Genomic DNA, 18,552 nt, shown 5'->3' on the forward strand with positions numbered 1-18,552 from the left:
TTCTCAGAAGTCAATAAGCCATTCTCCTTTTGCATTAAGACGGCCATGTCCGTGTGGGCCCATGACATCTTCTTGACCATCATGGCAACTGCCAACTATTACATTAAAGTTGCCCAACATGATAAGTATATCATTTTTGGGGATCTGGTCAGTGATGGTTTGTAGCTGATAGTAGAAATGGTTGCACTCCTCTTCACTTTGGGCTGTATCCGGGGCATATATCTGGACGACTGAGAGATTTTTGATTGACTCTTTCAGGCAGATGGTCATTATTCTTTCTGATACAGGAGTGAAGGTCATTAATGACCTTTTGGCGGCCGGAGAGAGGATGACGCTAACACCCTGCCGATGAGCACCATCAGTATGTCCCAACAGTACGGAAAGTGGTTCCAAGGATATTTTCATCTCCAATTCAAGGAAGGTGCGTTTCAGACATACCGGCTATACCACAATTGTATCTCTCAATTTCTTTCAACACAAGATCAATTTTGCCAGGCTTAGCTAAAGTCCGGGTATTTAGTGCCAATATGGAGAGTGTTTTTCACCGATATTAAACTCTCATCCCGTCTGGGAGTCGTCCTAGGCCTATGATGGTCGTCAGCTTCCCCGTACGCAGTAGAAAATTCATCATCATCATTCACATTCCTTATTAGCATCAAATCGCAAAGGTCGTAGGTTTCCCCCGGACGCGGTAGCATTTCTACTTTGATCTTGTGAGCCTGTGTTCATATTTTGAAAAGGTATGGTTTCTTGGCTGATTCATTGACGGCGGCAAGCCACTCCTCTCTGTCAACTTGCAGAGGCTGTTGTCCAATTCTGGATCTTCTGCCCTTTCGCAGTTGTCCTCCTGGAGAGGATTTTCCCACGATGGTATCCTGCAGTACCATACAATTTAACCTATTGCTGGAAGAAGGTTCGCAACTAGCGGGACGTGTCCACACGCCGATGGACCCTGCTCAGTGTGCGTCAGAAGGGCCTTCTTCCTGCTCCGCCTGTATTTATGACCCCTGGGCGTGGGTACCCTAGTTTTGATTATGGACCCCCAGGGGCTAGGTCCCCCCTTGGTCTGCACCTCCCTTTATGGAGGTACTCTGCATATCTGTTGGACGTTCCCTATCCGCCACCTGGGAATGCAATGAGTGGCCTGGGTAGGGCCCCTACTGAGAAGGTGACTCAGTAGATTCTCAGAAGTTTAGTCTAAGAAACTGTAGATTCTCAGAAACCGAGGCTAAAATTGTAATTCGGATGTTTCAAAATATTTAACAGTATACAACATTAATTTTTCTTTTCTTAATCTTCAGTTTTTAGTACAACTTGCATTGGAGAATATCTGCTGTGCTAAGCATAAATCTTAGGCTTCTAATGTCGAAGAGAAAAACAGGGCAAATAGATATGTCACATTTGGGGTTTGATTTATGGTGAAGTTAGTATTTCAGGCCTTTATAGGTTAATAATTAGTATTGAGCTATTATTGTATGTGTTCTAACAAGGGTTTGTGCCCTTTTTGTATTTCCCCCAACAAGTCATTGAGACAAGATAGAAGTTCTGAAAATGATCTTCCAGTTAAAACTACTGATTTTTTTTATTAATGAGTATATAGAAAACTGATTTTTTTAACTTAATGCATCTAAAGCTGTCAGCTGTTATCATTTGCAAATATATGCAAGTTAGAAAAGAGCAAGGGGTCATGCTGAAAAATTGTATTTTTGAATTTGGCTTTTCTGAGAATCCTAAGAGCATCTTTATTTTGTTTTGCATTGCATTTGTACATTTTTGTTTTTTTTTGGGGGGGGGGGCATAATTGGCAAAGTTGATTTTACAGACATGTGCATTTACCATCTGAGCTGGTGGTTTTGTTTTACCCTAAATTGCAGCTTGGGACAATCTAAGGATTTCTCCTTGTGAAGCTCCAGAGTTGATGATTGAAGTTGTTTCCTATGTTATATAGTGATCAGTTGCAGTTGGATGATCAGTAGCTTCCCAGTTGAGTATGCTCTCTAGAGAACCGCACAGCATCCAGCCTTTGTTTGAAAATGTCAATAAATTCAGCAGTTACTGGGTTTGTTCAAACCATTGACAATTCTTGAGAAAAAGAAATGAGTGTGGACTCTTGATAAAGTAGACTGATTAACAAGTTTCAGTTGGTGACCTCTAGTTCTTGAATTAGGACCAACAATAGGAAATAATGCATGGGGGAATATTAGCCTTCATTAACTTATAGGTTAGAATGACATCCTCTCTTTCTCCTGTATACAAGTGTTGAGAGTTTCAGCTTTGCTAGTCTTGCAAGGTAGGACAGCTCTCACATGCTGGATGTAACTTTGGTGGCAAGTCTCTGCTCATCTTCCAAAACTTTTCTGTCTTTTTCTAAAATAAGGAGAGGCTAGAGATATTCCAACTTTGAGCGTGGGACAAGCAAGTCCCTTATACAGAAGACTGATGAATTTAGGGGAACAAGTGGAAATAGTACACTTAATCAGCCCCAGAGTTGAACTAGCACCAGCAGCAGACATTTTAGCATGAATACTGAATTTTAGTTTCTAGTCAATAGTGACTCCAAGATCTTGCTTGTTATTTACTGAGGAGATGGGGTGGCCTGAGAAAAAAAAATAAGAACAACAAGGATTCATCTTGCTGAAGTGAATGACATGGCACTTGGCAACATTGAATTGAAGAAGCCAAGCCTCAGCCCAATGACCAAGCAGTCCAAGATTATTTTATAGAAGGGCATGATCTTCACTGGACAAGGCTGGTCCAAGAAGCCTCAAGTTCTCAGCATAGAGCATTAGTTTATTGCTGGTTTGATAGGAGAATCATTGATGAAGATATTAAACAGTGTAGGACCCAAAACGCTTCCCTGAGGAACTCCACTCAAAACATGCTTATAGGAAGAGAGAATATGGTTACCAGAACCATCAAATAACTGAACACACTGAGATCACTGGTGAAGAAAATCAAGGATCCAGAGCAGGGATTTCTCTTCAAGCTTGACTCCACGTAGCTTAATTGCAAGTTATCTGTGACAAACTTTGTCAAGACCTCTAGAAAAGTCGGGCAGAATCTTGTCAGCAGGCACCCCAGTATCAAGTAACTTAGTGATGTGGTCATATGATTCAAGGAGACTGATACCAACAGATCTTCTAGAACAAAAGCCATGCTGTGAGCTGTGCAAGAGATTATCTGCATCAAGATAGCCTTAACATCTTCAGCCATTTTTTCCTCAAACCTTCTCTTCATTTGGTTATTTGTTACTCCTCGATTTGGTTATTTGTCTTGTTTCAAAAAGTTTTGAAGACTTGATAGTTTTTGGAGGTTTTCTTTTTTTCTGTAGTGATTCCATGCTCAATGTTGTCTGTTAATTAGCTTACTTATTTCAGTAGTTAAAAAGGTAAAGTTTTGGCCTGTTTTGCCCAAAAATTCAGGTGCAAGACTTTTCAGCATGCAAAATTTCACTTTTTACATTAGACAAACTCATATCAATGCCATCAGTATAACATTGTTTCCAATTGACATTGGCAAGTCTTTTGGAGACTATTTTGTAATTGATAGATTTTTGTTGCTTAGAAGAAGGTTGTTTAGTAGGCAAACACACCTCTGAAATATTTACAACATGGTCACTGTTACCAGTAGGTGTGGATATTACCTTCTTAATAAGAAGGTCTGGATAGCTGAGAACAACTTAATCAAGAGTGTTAGAAGCTTTACTCTTTCTGAAACGAGTTGGTTAAGATAATGTTTGACAGAGAGAATTATCAAAGAGGGCCAACAAAAAAGGAGAATCCCTAATGCTAAAACTAGATACATCAATCCATTAGATTGCAGGAAGGTTAAAGTCCCTCAGAAGGACAAGATCATAATTTGCAAAATCAGACATCACATGTGATAGCATAGCAGCTAAAGTAGACTCAGAGCCTAAAAAATTTGGAGCACTGGGCCTTCTATATGCAACATGCACATCAATCATTTTATTGCAAAATTGTTTCAGAAAGCAATTATAACACTTAAGTACTAAAGGGAAGGGATTTCAAGTGTTGTTTGATTCCTGTAATGTTGGATGTTCTATCTCCAACGCTGTCAAAATCCCCTTTCTCCAAAAAACTTGCCTTTAGCTCCTGTTTGCTTGGTTTAGGCCAATTTAGGTATTGTAACTTGCTGTACACTAATGTTTTTTCCATCAATCCCAAATTTCAAAATAGATGAAGTTTGATTTAAGGAAAACCAATAATTTTTTTTACCCATAAATCTTTCTATTGTCTTGGAAATAGCCTCTTGAGCTCTTGTTACGTTTTTTGAGTCAGACGTTACCTTCTTAATTTTCACCTTTAGTGCCTATAATGCTGGTGATTTTGAATATTTATTTGTATATTTAAATCTATTTCAGCAAGTTTGTGTCATTCAAGGATTTAGTCACTACTTTCGCAATGGAGCAACAACAATTGTGTTTAAAGTGGAACAACTACTTGGATGTATTTCATGGAGCTTTTCTACCTCTATTAAACAGTGAACATTTCACAGATGTCACCCTATCATGTAACAGTCAAAGCATCAAATGTCACAGACTTGTTCTCTCATCTTTTAGTTCCTACTTTGAAACACTGCTTCTAGAGATTTCGCATCCCCATCCTATTATTATTCTAAAGGATGTGAAATTTCCTGATCTGCTAGCTTTGGTGAAATTTATGTATACTGGTGAAGTGACTGTTCCACAAGCTCAAACTAGTTCATTAATAGAAGTAGCTGAAATGCTTAAAGTCAAAGTTCTTGCTTATCCTGATGAGACTGTTAACCATATACAGAAACCTACCTATCTTGCTCAAAATACTCAAATGACTCAACCTGCTGTAAAGAGAAACAGAGTTGATACAACCTCTGAGAGCAACTTCGTGGCTGAAGATTCTTCCAATAATCTAGAACCTCCTGTATTGGATCCCTCAAATGATAAGCTGGTAAACTATCCTGATGAAACTAGTTCCTCTGTTTATCAAACAGATATTGCTGCATGCAACCAACTGGTAAGTTTTCTTTTATTATTGAGGTTCACATTATTCAAAGTCAAGTGACCAAAGGATGGTTATGTATTGGATATTATTTCAATTTCAGAAAGGAACTTGGCTAGGTTGAAGTCAAAAGGTAACATAATATTTGTGTAATACCTAGACACTAGAATCTCCATCCCCACCTGAAAAATACCTTGGGCTAGAAATTTATTAACTTAAAAGTTAAAAAGTATAAAGTGCAAGGTCTTATTTTGCTATTAAGATTTTCTTCTTTAATCTGACATTTCTTTTTTCTCACATTCTGGTTTTGTTTAGTTCAAAGTGCCCATAGGCTACCATTATTCTTCCCGGTGTTTGCCAAAACTCCTTAAGTTTATTTTTATCTATTTTTTTCTACAAGACAATGATAGAGGAATTTAATAATATTTATATCAAAGTCCGGTACTTGTCTGTTATATAAAAGACACTCGAGAAGTGAAGTTTGGTGAATGCTAATGAAAGGAAACAAAATATGATGAAAATACAATGGTTTAATAACAAAATTATGAAAACTACCAAAAAGAATTATGGAAAGGGGGCCACCCAGAGCGCGTAACCTAACCTAACCAAAATACCAACTAAATATTTAATTAAAAAAAGCTATATTATGGTTTCTTAACGAGCCGATGGTTATTGCCTGGTATAGACAGCGTGAAAAACTGGGTATTTGCAATACAAGTTCTTGAGTGGGTTTTATATTTTAGACTAGTACCCAAAGTCTTTAGACCACTTATTTGATTAGAATGAACATTTATATATTGAGAAATGATATGGGATATAAAATGTGAGGTTAGGGTCTTCACACATTAGGCTTAATTGAAGAAAATTGTTTCAATGTTTTTTCATTACAAGATAAACTGATGAGTGCTGGAAATAGGCATTGCCAAACATCTTTATGCATGTCCTGTTTAAACTTTTTAAGGAAAACAAAATCCAGAACACTTGTTCAAAACAAATCTAAGATAAAACAAAACCTTGGGCTCTTGATTTTTCAACCTAGCAAATCTTGGTAAGTTTGCAATCTTAACCCCTTTAGGGACTGTTTTCAGTTCAGGAATTTAATGTATGCTATAGTTCACAGGTGTGGCCTTTTTCCAGTCCTGTTAAAAATCTACCAGAAAATCTCTCTACCACAGAAGTTAAAATTTTAAGGAAACTATGTTTTCAGGTCACTGTTTTTATTTGTTTATTTAAGATGGGAACCGAGCCTTAACTGTTTTTGTTTACAAAGGCTCCTGGCCATCTGTATTTTTTTTTGTATTTTTAAAACCTTTTTAATTTCATACCCTTGAACATGCTAAGATAAGTATTTGGCTAAATTGCTTGTTCATTTCTTTGTGGGAGATATGTCCTGGCAAATTTGCTCTGGCATAGACAGTCACATCAAGCATTTCTCTAAAATAATTATGTTCATTTGCAGTAATCAATTTGAAAAAGATATTCATATTATATATGTTATAATAAGAACTACTGAGCTATCTGAATGTGTCTGAACAGGATCAAGTAAGATCTATAGAAAGTAACCTCAATTTTGTCATAATGTTTGATATATTCATCTAGCAGTCCGTAAACTATCTACTTTGGATGGAAGATTAAATTTGGTCTAGCATGGATTATAGATCATCTATCAACAAGTGAAATGAAACCATTTTTAAACTATTCTGAATTTTTTTTTTTTTTTGACTATTCTATGTAAGCTTTTAATCTCGATGAGACTTATCTGTGCTTTACTCTAATTAGCCATGGTTCTCAAGTTTTTCATCACAGTCCACCAGTTTGATTTTAATTAAAAATAAAAAATGTTAAAAATTATTTTATCCTTTGATAACATTCATTGTTATTTGGATCGTTTTTTTTTTCAGCTAGTCAAAGATGAATTTGCTGTAGGCATTGACAATGGGTGGTACAATAGATGTAGTCAGTTTGAAGTTGATGGAGAACATTTTGATAATGGCAGTGAAAAAGTAAGCATTTGTTTTCTTTTATTACTTTTTAGCTTCTTTTCAAAGCACATGATTGATCATTGCTTTTTATTTGGAAACAGGTCTTTCTCCATTTGGCTAAATGGTAGTTCTCTTTCTATTTTTAAATCTGTAGTAAGAATAGTTAAGGATGACTTCAACTGTTTATCTCCTTTGTAATTTGTTATCTTCTTTGTAAAAATTATTTTATTCTGCTTACCAAAAAAGAAAAATGACATTTTTCTTTTTACAAAATAGTTGTTTAGTGAAAAAGTATTTAGTTGTAGCTGCAAATAATCATGGTTGCTGCAGTAGCTGGTTCCAGTAGGCAAAGCCTGTATAATATTAACAAATGACCACATTTGACCACTTGTCTGTAAGTCCTCTGGACATTATGAATTTTTTAATCATATTTAGGTCTCCAGTACCCTTCAAATGGCTCACAGAACTGATAGACTATCTGAATTACCCTTGCAGCATTTTTTATCTGTCTCAGTTCTAACCTAGGATGATAGACTATTGTGAAAAAGTGAAAATAATCATTATTATACAACTCTAAAAAGTTTAGTAAGCTTTGCCTCTCACAGAGACTATCTGTCTTGGCTTTGCTCTAATTAGGCTTGCTTTGTCTTTGATTTTGATCACTTTGGCAAAGTTTTTCGCTACCAACCATTACCTTCGACCAAATCACTACCTGCAACCTAGTAGGGAACAAACCACAGCCCACAACAACCAGAAATTAATAAACGATTTTTTAAAGAAAACAGGGAAGTTAGAAAAAATTGCCATTTTTAGCTAATTCATGGATGGTAATTATTATCTAAATCAGTCTTTAATAGTAAAATGTTATTTTGAAAGCATATAAAAAGGATATTCAAACAGTAGCCTGAAACCCCCTAAATATGGCATCAGATTAAAACAAAAAGTACACCTTAGGAATTGCAATGACTGAAAACCCACATTCCCCTTGATTGGATATCAAGGAAAATCTTTTTTTGCATGGGTAGCACTGATGTGTGCTTTTTTGTATCTTTTTCTTTTCCTTCTTCACTACTTGTGGGGCTCTAGAACATCATAGAGGGCTTTTTAAGGTATCATTAGAAAAAACATGGCTATCTCTAAAGCTTTTCGTAGGTACCAAGACATAATATTAAAAATAAAATTAATTTTTTGACAAAAAAATTGCATTTTCATATATAAGAAGATGAATGACATAATCACTGGTTACAACCATAAATGACATTACAGTAAAACTTTATTATAAAATCTGTTGCAACTGGGGTTTGTTATTTACTATATCCAGCCAAAAAAAAGCCAAAGGCCGTTTTGTGTTATATATAATCCTGGTTGCATCATAGTAATGGCTCATGGCCTGTAGTGATAAAAAATTTAAAAATGCATTAAAAAAAACTGGTGAGAAAAGTGAGAAAAATTATCATCTCTAGCGGATTCTTGAATAGTAATTATTATCTAAATCAGTTTGAAGAGTAAAATATTGTTTTGAGAATAAATTGAAAGGTATTTTGAAAAACAGCCTGAACCCTCTAAAAATTGTGTTGGGTTGAAACAATTACCTATAAGAGAAGTTCTCATCATTTTTCTCCCGCATTAGGCAAGACCAAGTATTCAAGTTCCAGTTCCAGAAATTTGTAGCAGGGTATATGAACTACCAACAAGTCTGTTCACCCCTTTGACTCTCCAAAAAGTATCATCAGACATTTAGAAATCCATTGTCCTCATCTGTAACCAAGTCTTCTTATCAGTTAAAACAAACCAATCATCCCAATCAAACTTCTTAATTCAATTAATGAGTTGCAGGAAGTGCGGGTACTTGAGTCATCTTTTCCAAGCAGTTTAAGACCTATAGGCCAGCCGGTACCAATACGGCTCTTGACGCTCACTCCCGCTCTCTTCTACACTCTCCAAAACAAATGATGAATAACCTCCTTCTCTTTAATGACTTCAATATGCATTAATAAACACTAATCTATTAGACTCTTCTTTTAAATATAAATAGATGCCTTAAAAATCTTTCTATCCACGTGCCAAGGCAGGTTAGAATTCAGGATTGCAGTGTAGGTATTTGGAATATTAGCCATATAGCAGAGGCGTTTAAGGGAAATAGTCTCCACACTCAGTGGCTGACAATCAAATAAGACATGCTGGATAGTTTCATCGGTTGAGAATCAGACCCGGCATAGAGGGGATTGATGTAGCTTCCGATTAAATAACAAACTATTAAGAAGAAGGGCACCTGATTTCAGACGGTAATATATCACTGTGTGCAATCTAGTATGAAAAGGAGATAAAGTCAATTTACTGTGATTGACATTAGATCTTTGCCTAATAATATCACGTGAATTGAGGTCAGACAGAGGACTTGGGTTTAACAAAGAAGCCTTGACTGCCAGTAAATTAGCAGTATCATTATATTTGATACCTTTATGGCTTGGGACATGTTAGAAATAAATCTGGTTACCTTTGGCCTGGAGGTTCAGAAGCTGTCTTCTAATGTTGAATAGGTCCTGATCATTGGTGATTCTATTAATTTTCTTGAGCAATAGTATTGCCGATTTGGAGTCAGAAAGGCAAAGAATATTCTTCTCTACAATGTTATAATATATGAGAACATCTAGGGCCAAGCGAATGGCACATTATCCAGCTGACAAAATGGAAGATCCCAAAGGAAGGGATGAAAAAAGTTAAGGTTCAGTGATGTAATACATACTCCTGCTCCAGCTCTCTCACCCTGAACACATCTGAATAGATTTTCCTGTGATGAGGGTACAACTTTGAAATCTGTTCAGCCAGAATGCTCTGAATCTCATGATTGGGAATTTGGTTTTTATTTATTGGAATAAGTTCTGCTGGACAAATAGGTGGACTCATTTCCCAAGGTGGAGTGTCAGTAAAGGGGTGCGCATAGGGGGAATATTGACTCCAATCTCCAGTTGAAACTGATTCCAAGATGAATGGCGATTGGTGCCAGCTGCCTTCAAAGCAAAGGTATTTTTATACGCAACATGCTTGCTTCCATAAGCTTGAATTAGCGAGAAATATTTCTTCCTTTGACTGGATGCTCTTTCACTTAGGGAAACCAAACCAGACAGTTGTTTTAATTTAGACAGAAGAGTATGCCTGTGCAAACCCAGAGCAATTCGAATAGCTGAATTTTGTTTCCAGGGTTGTAAATGCAGATTATGAACGAATTGAGAAGAATTGGATACCATATTCTAGATTTGATCTGATATACAATTTATAAAAATCCAAAATAACTTTAGGGTGGCATCCTCATTTACTTCCAGCCAGTCTCTTTAGAACACAAAGTCTCCGAATAATCATGGATTTCAAAGAATTAATATGTGCATGCCATAACATTTTAGAATCTATCCATAGGCCCAGTAGCTTCACTGAGTTGCAATATGGAATTTCACTAGAGAAAATTTCAAGTGGATTGGGAGGATCTCTTGAGCAATTAGCAAATATAATGGCTTTGGTTTTACTAATTGAAATTGGAAAACCAAAAGCTGAAGAGAATCTCTGAACTAATCTTATATCCTGTTGAATAAGGCTTTGAAGAAGTACAATATCCTTTCCGGACTTCCAAATAATCGAATCATCTACATAACGGCCAAACAACGAGTGAGATAATTGGAATTCTGAAACATACAAATTGAACAGAAAGGGACTCAAAATCACTCCTTGAGGAAGAACTCTAATAATGGGGTTCATATCTCCCCTATACTCATTAACTTGAACATGAAAACTTCTATCATAGGCAGCGCCGTAGCGCTGCCTAAGTAAAGAACGATGTGGCCACAATGTGTTTTTTTTTCTTCTTCGACAGGCACTTCGTATTGAAGGAGTTGTCGTAGAAACTTCGAAAAGGGCTCATTCGACTGGAAATTGGGGTGGCTAGTGCCCTTTTTAATAGTCGAAAGTGATTGGAGGGCAACTAGCCCCCCCCACGCCCATCATTCCCCCAAAGACATCCAATCAAAATTTTGAGATAGCCATTTTGTTCAGCGTGGTTAATTTCGAGATAGAAAATATGTTTTTGAGGAGGAGACTCCCCCACAACCCTCAGGACAAGGGTTTTAAGTTATGCCCTTGGGGCAACTAAGGTTTTTATAGAAGGCGTTGTCATAGAAACTTCAAAAAAGGCTCATTCGTTTGGAAATTCAAAGGGCTAGTGCCCTCTTTAATAGTCAAAAGTGATTGGAGGGCAACTAGCCCCCCCCTGCCCATAATTTCCCCAAACACATCTAATCAAAATTTTGAGATAGCCATTTTGTTCAGCGTAGTTGATTTCCAGATAGAAAACCTCGGGGCAAGGATTTTAAGTTACGCCCTGAGGGCATATAAGAACGATGTTGGCACAATGTACTATTTATTATTTTTTTCCTTTAGAGATGGGCACTTCATATGGAAGGGGTCGTCGTAGAAACTTTAAAAGGGGCTCATTCGATTGGAAATTGAGAGTTCTAGTTCCCTTTTTAATAGTCAAAAGTGATTGGAGGGAAAATAGCCCCCCCCCCACGCCAATCATTCCCCCAAACACATCCAATCAAAATTTTTAGATAACCATTTTGTTCAGCGTAGTTGATTTACAGATAGAAAATATGTTTTTGAGGAGGACATTTTTTAGAGTTTCGGTTACTACTGAGCCGGGTCGCTCCTTACTTATAGTTCGTTACCACGAACTGTTTGAAACATACCGACGATTACAAAACACTGATACCCCGAGTCCGATTTGTCGAAACAGATTGTTCCTTTTTTTCATAGGCAGCGCGCTAGCGCTGCCTAAGTAAAGAATGATGTGGCCACACGGTGTTTTTTTTTCTTTCTTCGACAGATACTTCGTATCGGCGTAGTTGTCGTAGAAACTTCAAAAAGGACTAATTCGTTTGGATATTAGGGTGGCTAGTGCTCTTTTTAATGGTCGAAAGTGATTGGAGGGCAACGAGCCCTTCCCCCCCCCCCCGCCCATCATTCCCCCAAACACATCCAATCAAAATTTTTGAGATAGCCATTTTGTTCAGCGTAGTTGATTTCAAGATAAAAAATATCTTTTTGAGGAGGACACTCCCCCACAACCCTCGGGGCGAGGGTATTAAGTTATGACCTGAGGGCAACTAAGGTTTTATAGATGGCGTTGTCGTAGGAACTCCAAAACAGGCTCATTCGTTTTGAAATTCGAAGGGCTAGTACCCTTTTTAATAGTCGAAAGTTAATAGAGGGCAACTAGCCCCCCCCCCCCCCACGCCCATCATTCCCCCAAACACATACGATCAAAATTTGAGATAGCCATTTTGTTCAGCATAGTTGATTTCCAGATAGAAAATATATTTTTGAGGAGGACACACAACCCTCAGGGCAAGGGTCTTAAGTTATGCCCTGTGGGCATATAAGGTTTTTATAGAAGGCGTTGTCATAGAAACTTCAAAATGTTGTAAGGTGTATTTATGGTATTTGGGTGGTGTTATCGTAGATACATTTATTTTTCCCTTTCTAGGGGAGGTAAACTCTATTTCTAAAGTGTTTAAACCTTGGTAGTGTGACTCAGGCTATGACCAGACTATTTAGGCGTACGAACTGGGTATATTTTAGTTACTAAAGATAGATTTTATTGAGGTTGTCTATAACACAATATTTTCATTCAGTTAACATATAATAATAACAGATATATATTTTTTACTGAGACTGGCTGTCCCAAGTAGGCCACAAGTCTCGGAAAAACTACAATAATATATAATAGAATACTTAGACATTTACAATGATCCGACAAGATTCCAAGGTATTTCTAAAAACAACGGACCAGAGGTCAGTCCGGCATAAAATTAGTATCAGTCTACCCCTTCCCATAAAATGTATCTTTTATACATTTTTATCAACTACACCTTCCTTTAACCAACCAACGCAATAGCTAGGAAGTGGTGATTTCTCAATTTCCCTTTAAGCAAAACTTGGCAGGATATATTCCTTATCTTAATAAAAAGTGGTATTTCTAAACTTTGTATTTGCGTCTTAATATATTTTTACTAAATTAATAATTAACTAAATTAGAAAGCTTTACCACAAAAACAGGCTCATTCGATTGGAAATTTGAAGGGCTAGTACCCTGTTTAGTAGACGAAAGTGATTGGAGGGAAACTAGCCCCCTCCCCCCACGCCCATCATTCCTCCAAACACATTCAATCAAAATTTTGAGATAGCCATTTTGTTCAGCGTAGTTGATTTCCAGATAGAAAATATATTGTTGAGGAGGACACACAACCCTCAGGGCAAGGGTCTTAAGTTATGCCCTGTGGGCATATAAGGTTTTTATAGAAGGCGTTGTCATAGAAACTTCAAATGTTGTAAAGTGTATTTTATGGTATTTGGGTGATGTAATCGTAGATGCCTTTATTTCTCCCTTTATAGGGGAGGTAAACTCTGGCCCTAAGGTAATTAAACTTTGGTAGCGTGCCTTAGGCTATGACCGAACTAATGAGGCGTACCAGCTGGGTATGTTCGAGTGGCTAAAGGTAGATTGTATAGAGGTTGTCCATAACACAATACTTTTATTCAGTTAACATATAATAATAACAGATATATATTTTCTACTGGGACTGGCTGTCCCAAATAGGCCACAAGTCTCGGAAAAACTACAATAATATATAATAGAATACTTAGACACTTACAATGATCCGACAAGATTCCAAGGTATTTCTAAAAACAACAGACCAGAGGTCAGTCCGGCATAAAATTAGTATCAGTCTACCCCTTCCCATAAAATGTATCTTTTATACATTTTTATCAACCACACCTTCCTTTAACCAACCAACGCAATAGCTAGGAAGTGGTGATTTCTCAATTTCCCTTTAAGCAAAACTTGGCAGGATATATTCCTTATCTTAATAAAAAGTGGTATTTCTAAACTTTGTATTTGCGTCTTAATATATTTTTACTAAATTAGTAATTAACTAAATTAGAAAGCTTTACCACAAAAACAGGCTCATTCGATTGGAAACTCGAAGTGCTAGTAACCTTTTTAATAGACGAAAGTGATTGGATGGCGACTAGCCCCCCTCCCCCCACGACCATCATTCCCCCAAACACATTCAATAAAAATTTTGAGATAGCAATTTCGTCCGGAGTAGTTGATTTCGAGATAGAAAATACGTTTTTCAGGAGGAGAATCTCCCACACCTCTCAGGGTAAAGGTTTTAATTTAAGCCATGGGGGCATATAAAGTTTTTATAGATGGCTTTGTCGTAGAAATTTCAAAAAAAGGCTCATTCGATTGGAAATTCCAAGGGCTAGTGCCCTTTTTAATAGTCTAAAGTGATTGGATGGAAACTAGCCCCCCCCCCCCCCACGCCCATCATTCCCCCAAACACATCCAATCAAAATTTTGAGATAGTGATTTGGTTCAGCGTAGTTGATTTCCAAATAAAAAATATGTTTTTGAGGGGGATAATCCCCCACAACCCTCAGGGCAAGGGTTTTTAGTTATGCCCTGGTGGCATATAAGATTTTATAGAAGGTGTTGTCGCAAAAACTTCAAAACAGGCTCATTCGATTGGAAATTCGAAGGGCTAGTACCCTTTTTAATAGTCGAAAGTGATCGGAGGGCAACTAGCCCCCCCCCCTCCCACGCCCATCAGTCCCCCAAACCCATCCAATCAAAATTTTGAGTTTGCCATATTGTTCAGCGTAGTTGATTTCCTGATAGAAAATATATTTTTGAAGAGGACAATCCCCACAACCCTCAGGGCAAGAGTTTTAAGTTATGCCCCGGGGGCATATAAGGTTTTTATAGAAGGCGTTGTCGTAGAAACTTCAAAAAAAGCTCATTCAATTGGAAATTCAAAAGGCTAGTGCCCTTTTCAATATTCGAAAGGGATTGGAGGCAAACTAGCCCCCCCTTCTCCGCCACGCCCATTATTTCCCCAAACATATCCAATCAAAATTTTGAGATAGCCATTTTGTTCAGCGTAGTTGATTTCCAGATAGAAAATATATTTTTGAGGGGGACAATCCCCCACAACCCTTAGGGCAAGGGTTGTAAGTTATGCCCTGGTGGGATATAAGATTTTTATAGAAGGCGTTGTCGCAAAAACTTCAAAACAGGCTCATTCGACTGGAAATTCGAAGGTCTAGTACCCTTTTTAATAGTCGAAAGTGATCGGAGGGCAACTAGCCCCCCCTCCCCCCTACGCCCATCATTCCCCCAAACACATCCAATCAAAATTTTTAGATAGCCATTTTGTTCAGCTTAGTTGATTTCCTGATAGAAAATACGTTTTTGAGGAGGATAATCCCCCACAACCCTCAGGGCAGGGGTTTTAAGTTATGCCCTGGGGTCATATAAGGTTTTGAAAGAAGGCGTTGTCGTAGAAACTTCAAAAAAAGCTCATTCAATTGGAAATTAAAAGAGCTATTGCCCTTTTTAATTTTCGAAAGTGACTGAAGGACAACTAGCCCCCCCCCCACGCCCATCATTTCCCCAAACATATCCAATCATATTTTTGAGATTGTCATTTTGTTCAGCGTAGTAGATTTCCAGATAGAAATCTTTTTTTGAGGATGAAACTCCCCTACAGCCCTCAGGGCAAAGAATATAAGCTATGCCCTGGGGGCATATTTGGTTTTTATAGAAGGCGTTGTCGTAGAAACTTAAAAAAAGGCTCATTTGATTGGAAATTCAAATAAGTTTTTCAAAGGAAATTCACGCTTGGTAGATTATTTGATTTTATTTTTGCTCATTTTTTGTTTAATGGAGTTCTTTACTTTTCTTTGAAAAACTTATTTTGTGGAAAAAGTTTTTTTAATTAATCACTTAAAAAGGACTTCATAAAATTATGAAAGAGAATGGAAAATCCAGGTTGAAAGATCAATCAATTTATCATTGACTACATTTCCATAAGGATCTGACCAATCAAACAGGACTGCCATTGTGGCCTGTCTGGTTTTAAGAGAGTTGTAAACATCAATTTCAAGGCAAGTGGTGTTATCCACAGAGCTATGTTCTTTTCTGAAGCCTGTTTGTTCACTTGGAAAAAGATTATTAATTTCAGCAAACCACTCAATTCTTGATAGAATAAGCCTTTCAAGGACTTTATTGAAGGCTGGTAAAACAGATATAGGTCGTTAAGACTTGGGGTCACTAGATGGGTAAGAAGGTTTTAAAGCAGGAAAGACCTGGGCAATCTTCCAAGCATCTGGGAACTTTTGGCTTGGCCAAATAAGATTATACAGACTTAACAGGGCATTATGGAAAACCTCTTGGGACTAAAAAATCCATTTAATATAAATACCATCATGTCCCAGGAAGACTTGATATTAAGAGAATTAAGTGCTGCATTAAATTCATATAGGGAAAATGGTTCCATCAAGGACCTTTTATGTAAAGACGTACGAGGTAGAGAACAAAATGGAGGCCGAGGGTAATGAGAATCAGAATGATCATTTTTATAAATATCAGAAAAAAATTTTGCTTTCATCTTATCTGATGAAACTGGAGATCCATCCTGCATGATATCATATTTACGGTCATCATTAGACTGTTTACCACTATTGAGTTGGCTAATGAAGTTGTGAACCTTTTAAATTGGGGTTCTGAAACAAATACCTGCTCTAAAATTGGTCCATGTATACTGTTTAGCCTTCTTACATACCAATTTTACTTTAGCACATGCTTGCTTATAGGAAATTGTTGTAGATGGAGAAAGATTCTTCTGAAACAATTTACGGGCCTTCCTTTTTACCTGTACTGCAACCATGCACTCCTCATTCCACCAGTTCTAGGGTCTCTTGGAACCCTTATAAGAAATTGGCTTAGACATGGGTATGGAAGATTTAGCTGACTGTAACAGAATGGATTTCATATCGGACTTAATAGCATTAATATCAGAACTGTTTGATAAAAAGCAAAAATCAGCTTCCATCAAAATTTCCCGAAACTGGGGCCAATTGCCTTTGGAGTTATTAAAATGTGCTATGTGGGGTTTGGGTTAATAGCATACATTTTAAATTAATGTTAAAATTGCAGAATGATCAGATTGCAGAGAGGGAACCTTTACCATCTGAATGATTGATCACAATATAAAGATGGACCCAGTAGCAAGTCAATAGTAGAGAAAGTATTAGATGAAATATTGTACTGGGTTTGGAAATTAAATGGAGTGAACATCAATGTATCTGGAATATTGGATAAAATATTCTCAATGCCTCTTCCTGCTTTTTTACTATAGGCTATTTGTTCCCAAAGAGAGCTATGCGTATTAAAATCACCAAAAAATAAAAGAATTATTTCCTAAAAGTTGAGATTCCAAAACCTTTTGGATATCATTGTTTCCACATGGATTATACAATGATTTAATGACAAGATGATTACCATTAGCAGGGTTGAGTATTATACCTATGATATCAATTTCCTCCCTGTAAAGACTTAATTGTTGAGGGGAATGAGGGATTGAATCATGAACAAAGATGGTAACTCCACCTCCCTTTCTATTGGTAGATCTGTCATTCCTGTAACACCTGTAGCCAGGCATTTCAATTTTCTTAAATTGATGAAGGTTGGTCTCTTTTAAACAGATAATATCAATTTTATTCTTAGAAGCATAATGAATTAGATCACCAAGTTTATTTGAATTAAGAGAGGCACAATAATTTATATGACCCTACATACCCTGACAAATGTAGAGGCTATTTTCACACAAGACATTTCACATTTTTAACTATTTAGGATTTGAGTAGGTATTTAAATCCTGAATAGTTAGTGGTTAGTTTACTGTTAGTTTACTAACAGTAAACTAATAGTAAACGAATAGTTAGTTTACTGAAATGTGGAATGGCTTTGGAAGACTAATTTTTTTGTTGAATGTTTCATGTCAATCTTATTTGGAAAAAAATAATAATCTATTTTTGGATGACTATACTGAACTAGCAAAATCTAAATAGCAAACATAAAAAAACACTTTTTCACATGTCATTTTTCAAGATTGATATAATGTCTCCCACAACTGATGGTCCCTTGTCCTTGAGGTAGTCCTTATTGAGATCAACAAGCAGCTCTTTTCTTATTCGGTTTTCTTTGAATATTTGAGCATAGTTTGCAGTTGCTCCTTCAGGAACACCTGCCTCTCTGAAAAACGTTATCCAATCTGAAAAAAACAAAAACGAAAAAACAAACATAGATTGTTAAAAATACAGAAACATCCAGAAATGAACAACTAGCTGCGACTGCGTCAACGGAAGATAAGTCCTTTCCTATCTCTTCAAAGATAAAATTAGAAAAGTAGTTTTTAGCAATATCTTTAGTTAAAGTAGCTTTTATGGCTTTAGGCAGATTTGACTGGATGATTTGATCCACTGAAGCTATATATTTAATTAGTTTTGTCATATAAGAACCATCACTATTTTGAACAGTGTTTGCTTGAGAGGATATATTAAGTGATTATTTGAAAAAAACTACGTTTTCTAAAGAGTTAAAGAGGCTGAGTTACAAGGTCGAACCTTAAAACGTACAGGGATTAGGAGGCACAGTTGGGGGGCTACCACCCCCA

At 36.8% G+C, this 18,552-nt stretch overlaps 1 protein-coding gene across 3 annotated transcripts in view; it reads left to right on the top strand.

Moving 5' to 3' along the window:
• Positions 1-4,382: 4,382 nt before the first annotated feature.
• LOC148945394 (uncharacterized) overlaps positions 4,383-18,552 on the top strand; it is a 78,716-nt gene continuing 64,546 nt past the window's right edge. For all 3 annotated transcript variants that reach the window (XM_089098658.1, XM_089098659.1, XM_089098660.1), the window contains exons 1-2: positions 4,383-5,012; positions 6,899-7,000. In XM_089098658.1, the coding sequence (XP_088954784.1) occupies positions 4,422-5,012; positions 6,899-7,000 (693 nt within the window). In that variant the 5' untranslated portion in view covers positions 4,383-4,421. The remainder of the gene's footprint in view (positions 5,013-6,898; positions 7,001-18,552) is intronic.

Source organism: Artemia sp. Qi Xiang Cuo, chromosome 13, assembly GCF_049724085.1.
Source record: "Artemia sp. Qi Xiang Cuo chromosome 13, ASM4972408v1, whole genome shotgun sequence".
In the NCBI taxonomy this organism is placed as follows: domain Eukaryota; kingdom Metazoa; phylum Arthropoda; class Branchiopoda; order Anostraca; family Artemiidae; genus Artemia; species Artemia sp. Qi Xiang Cuo.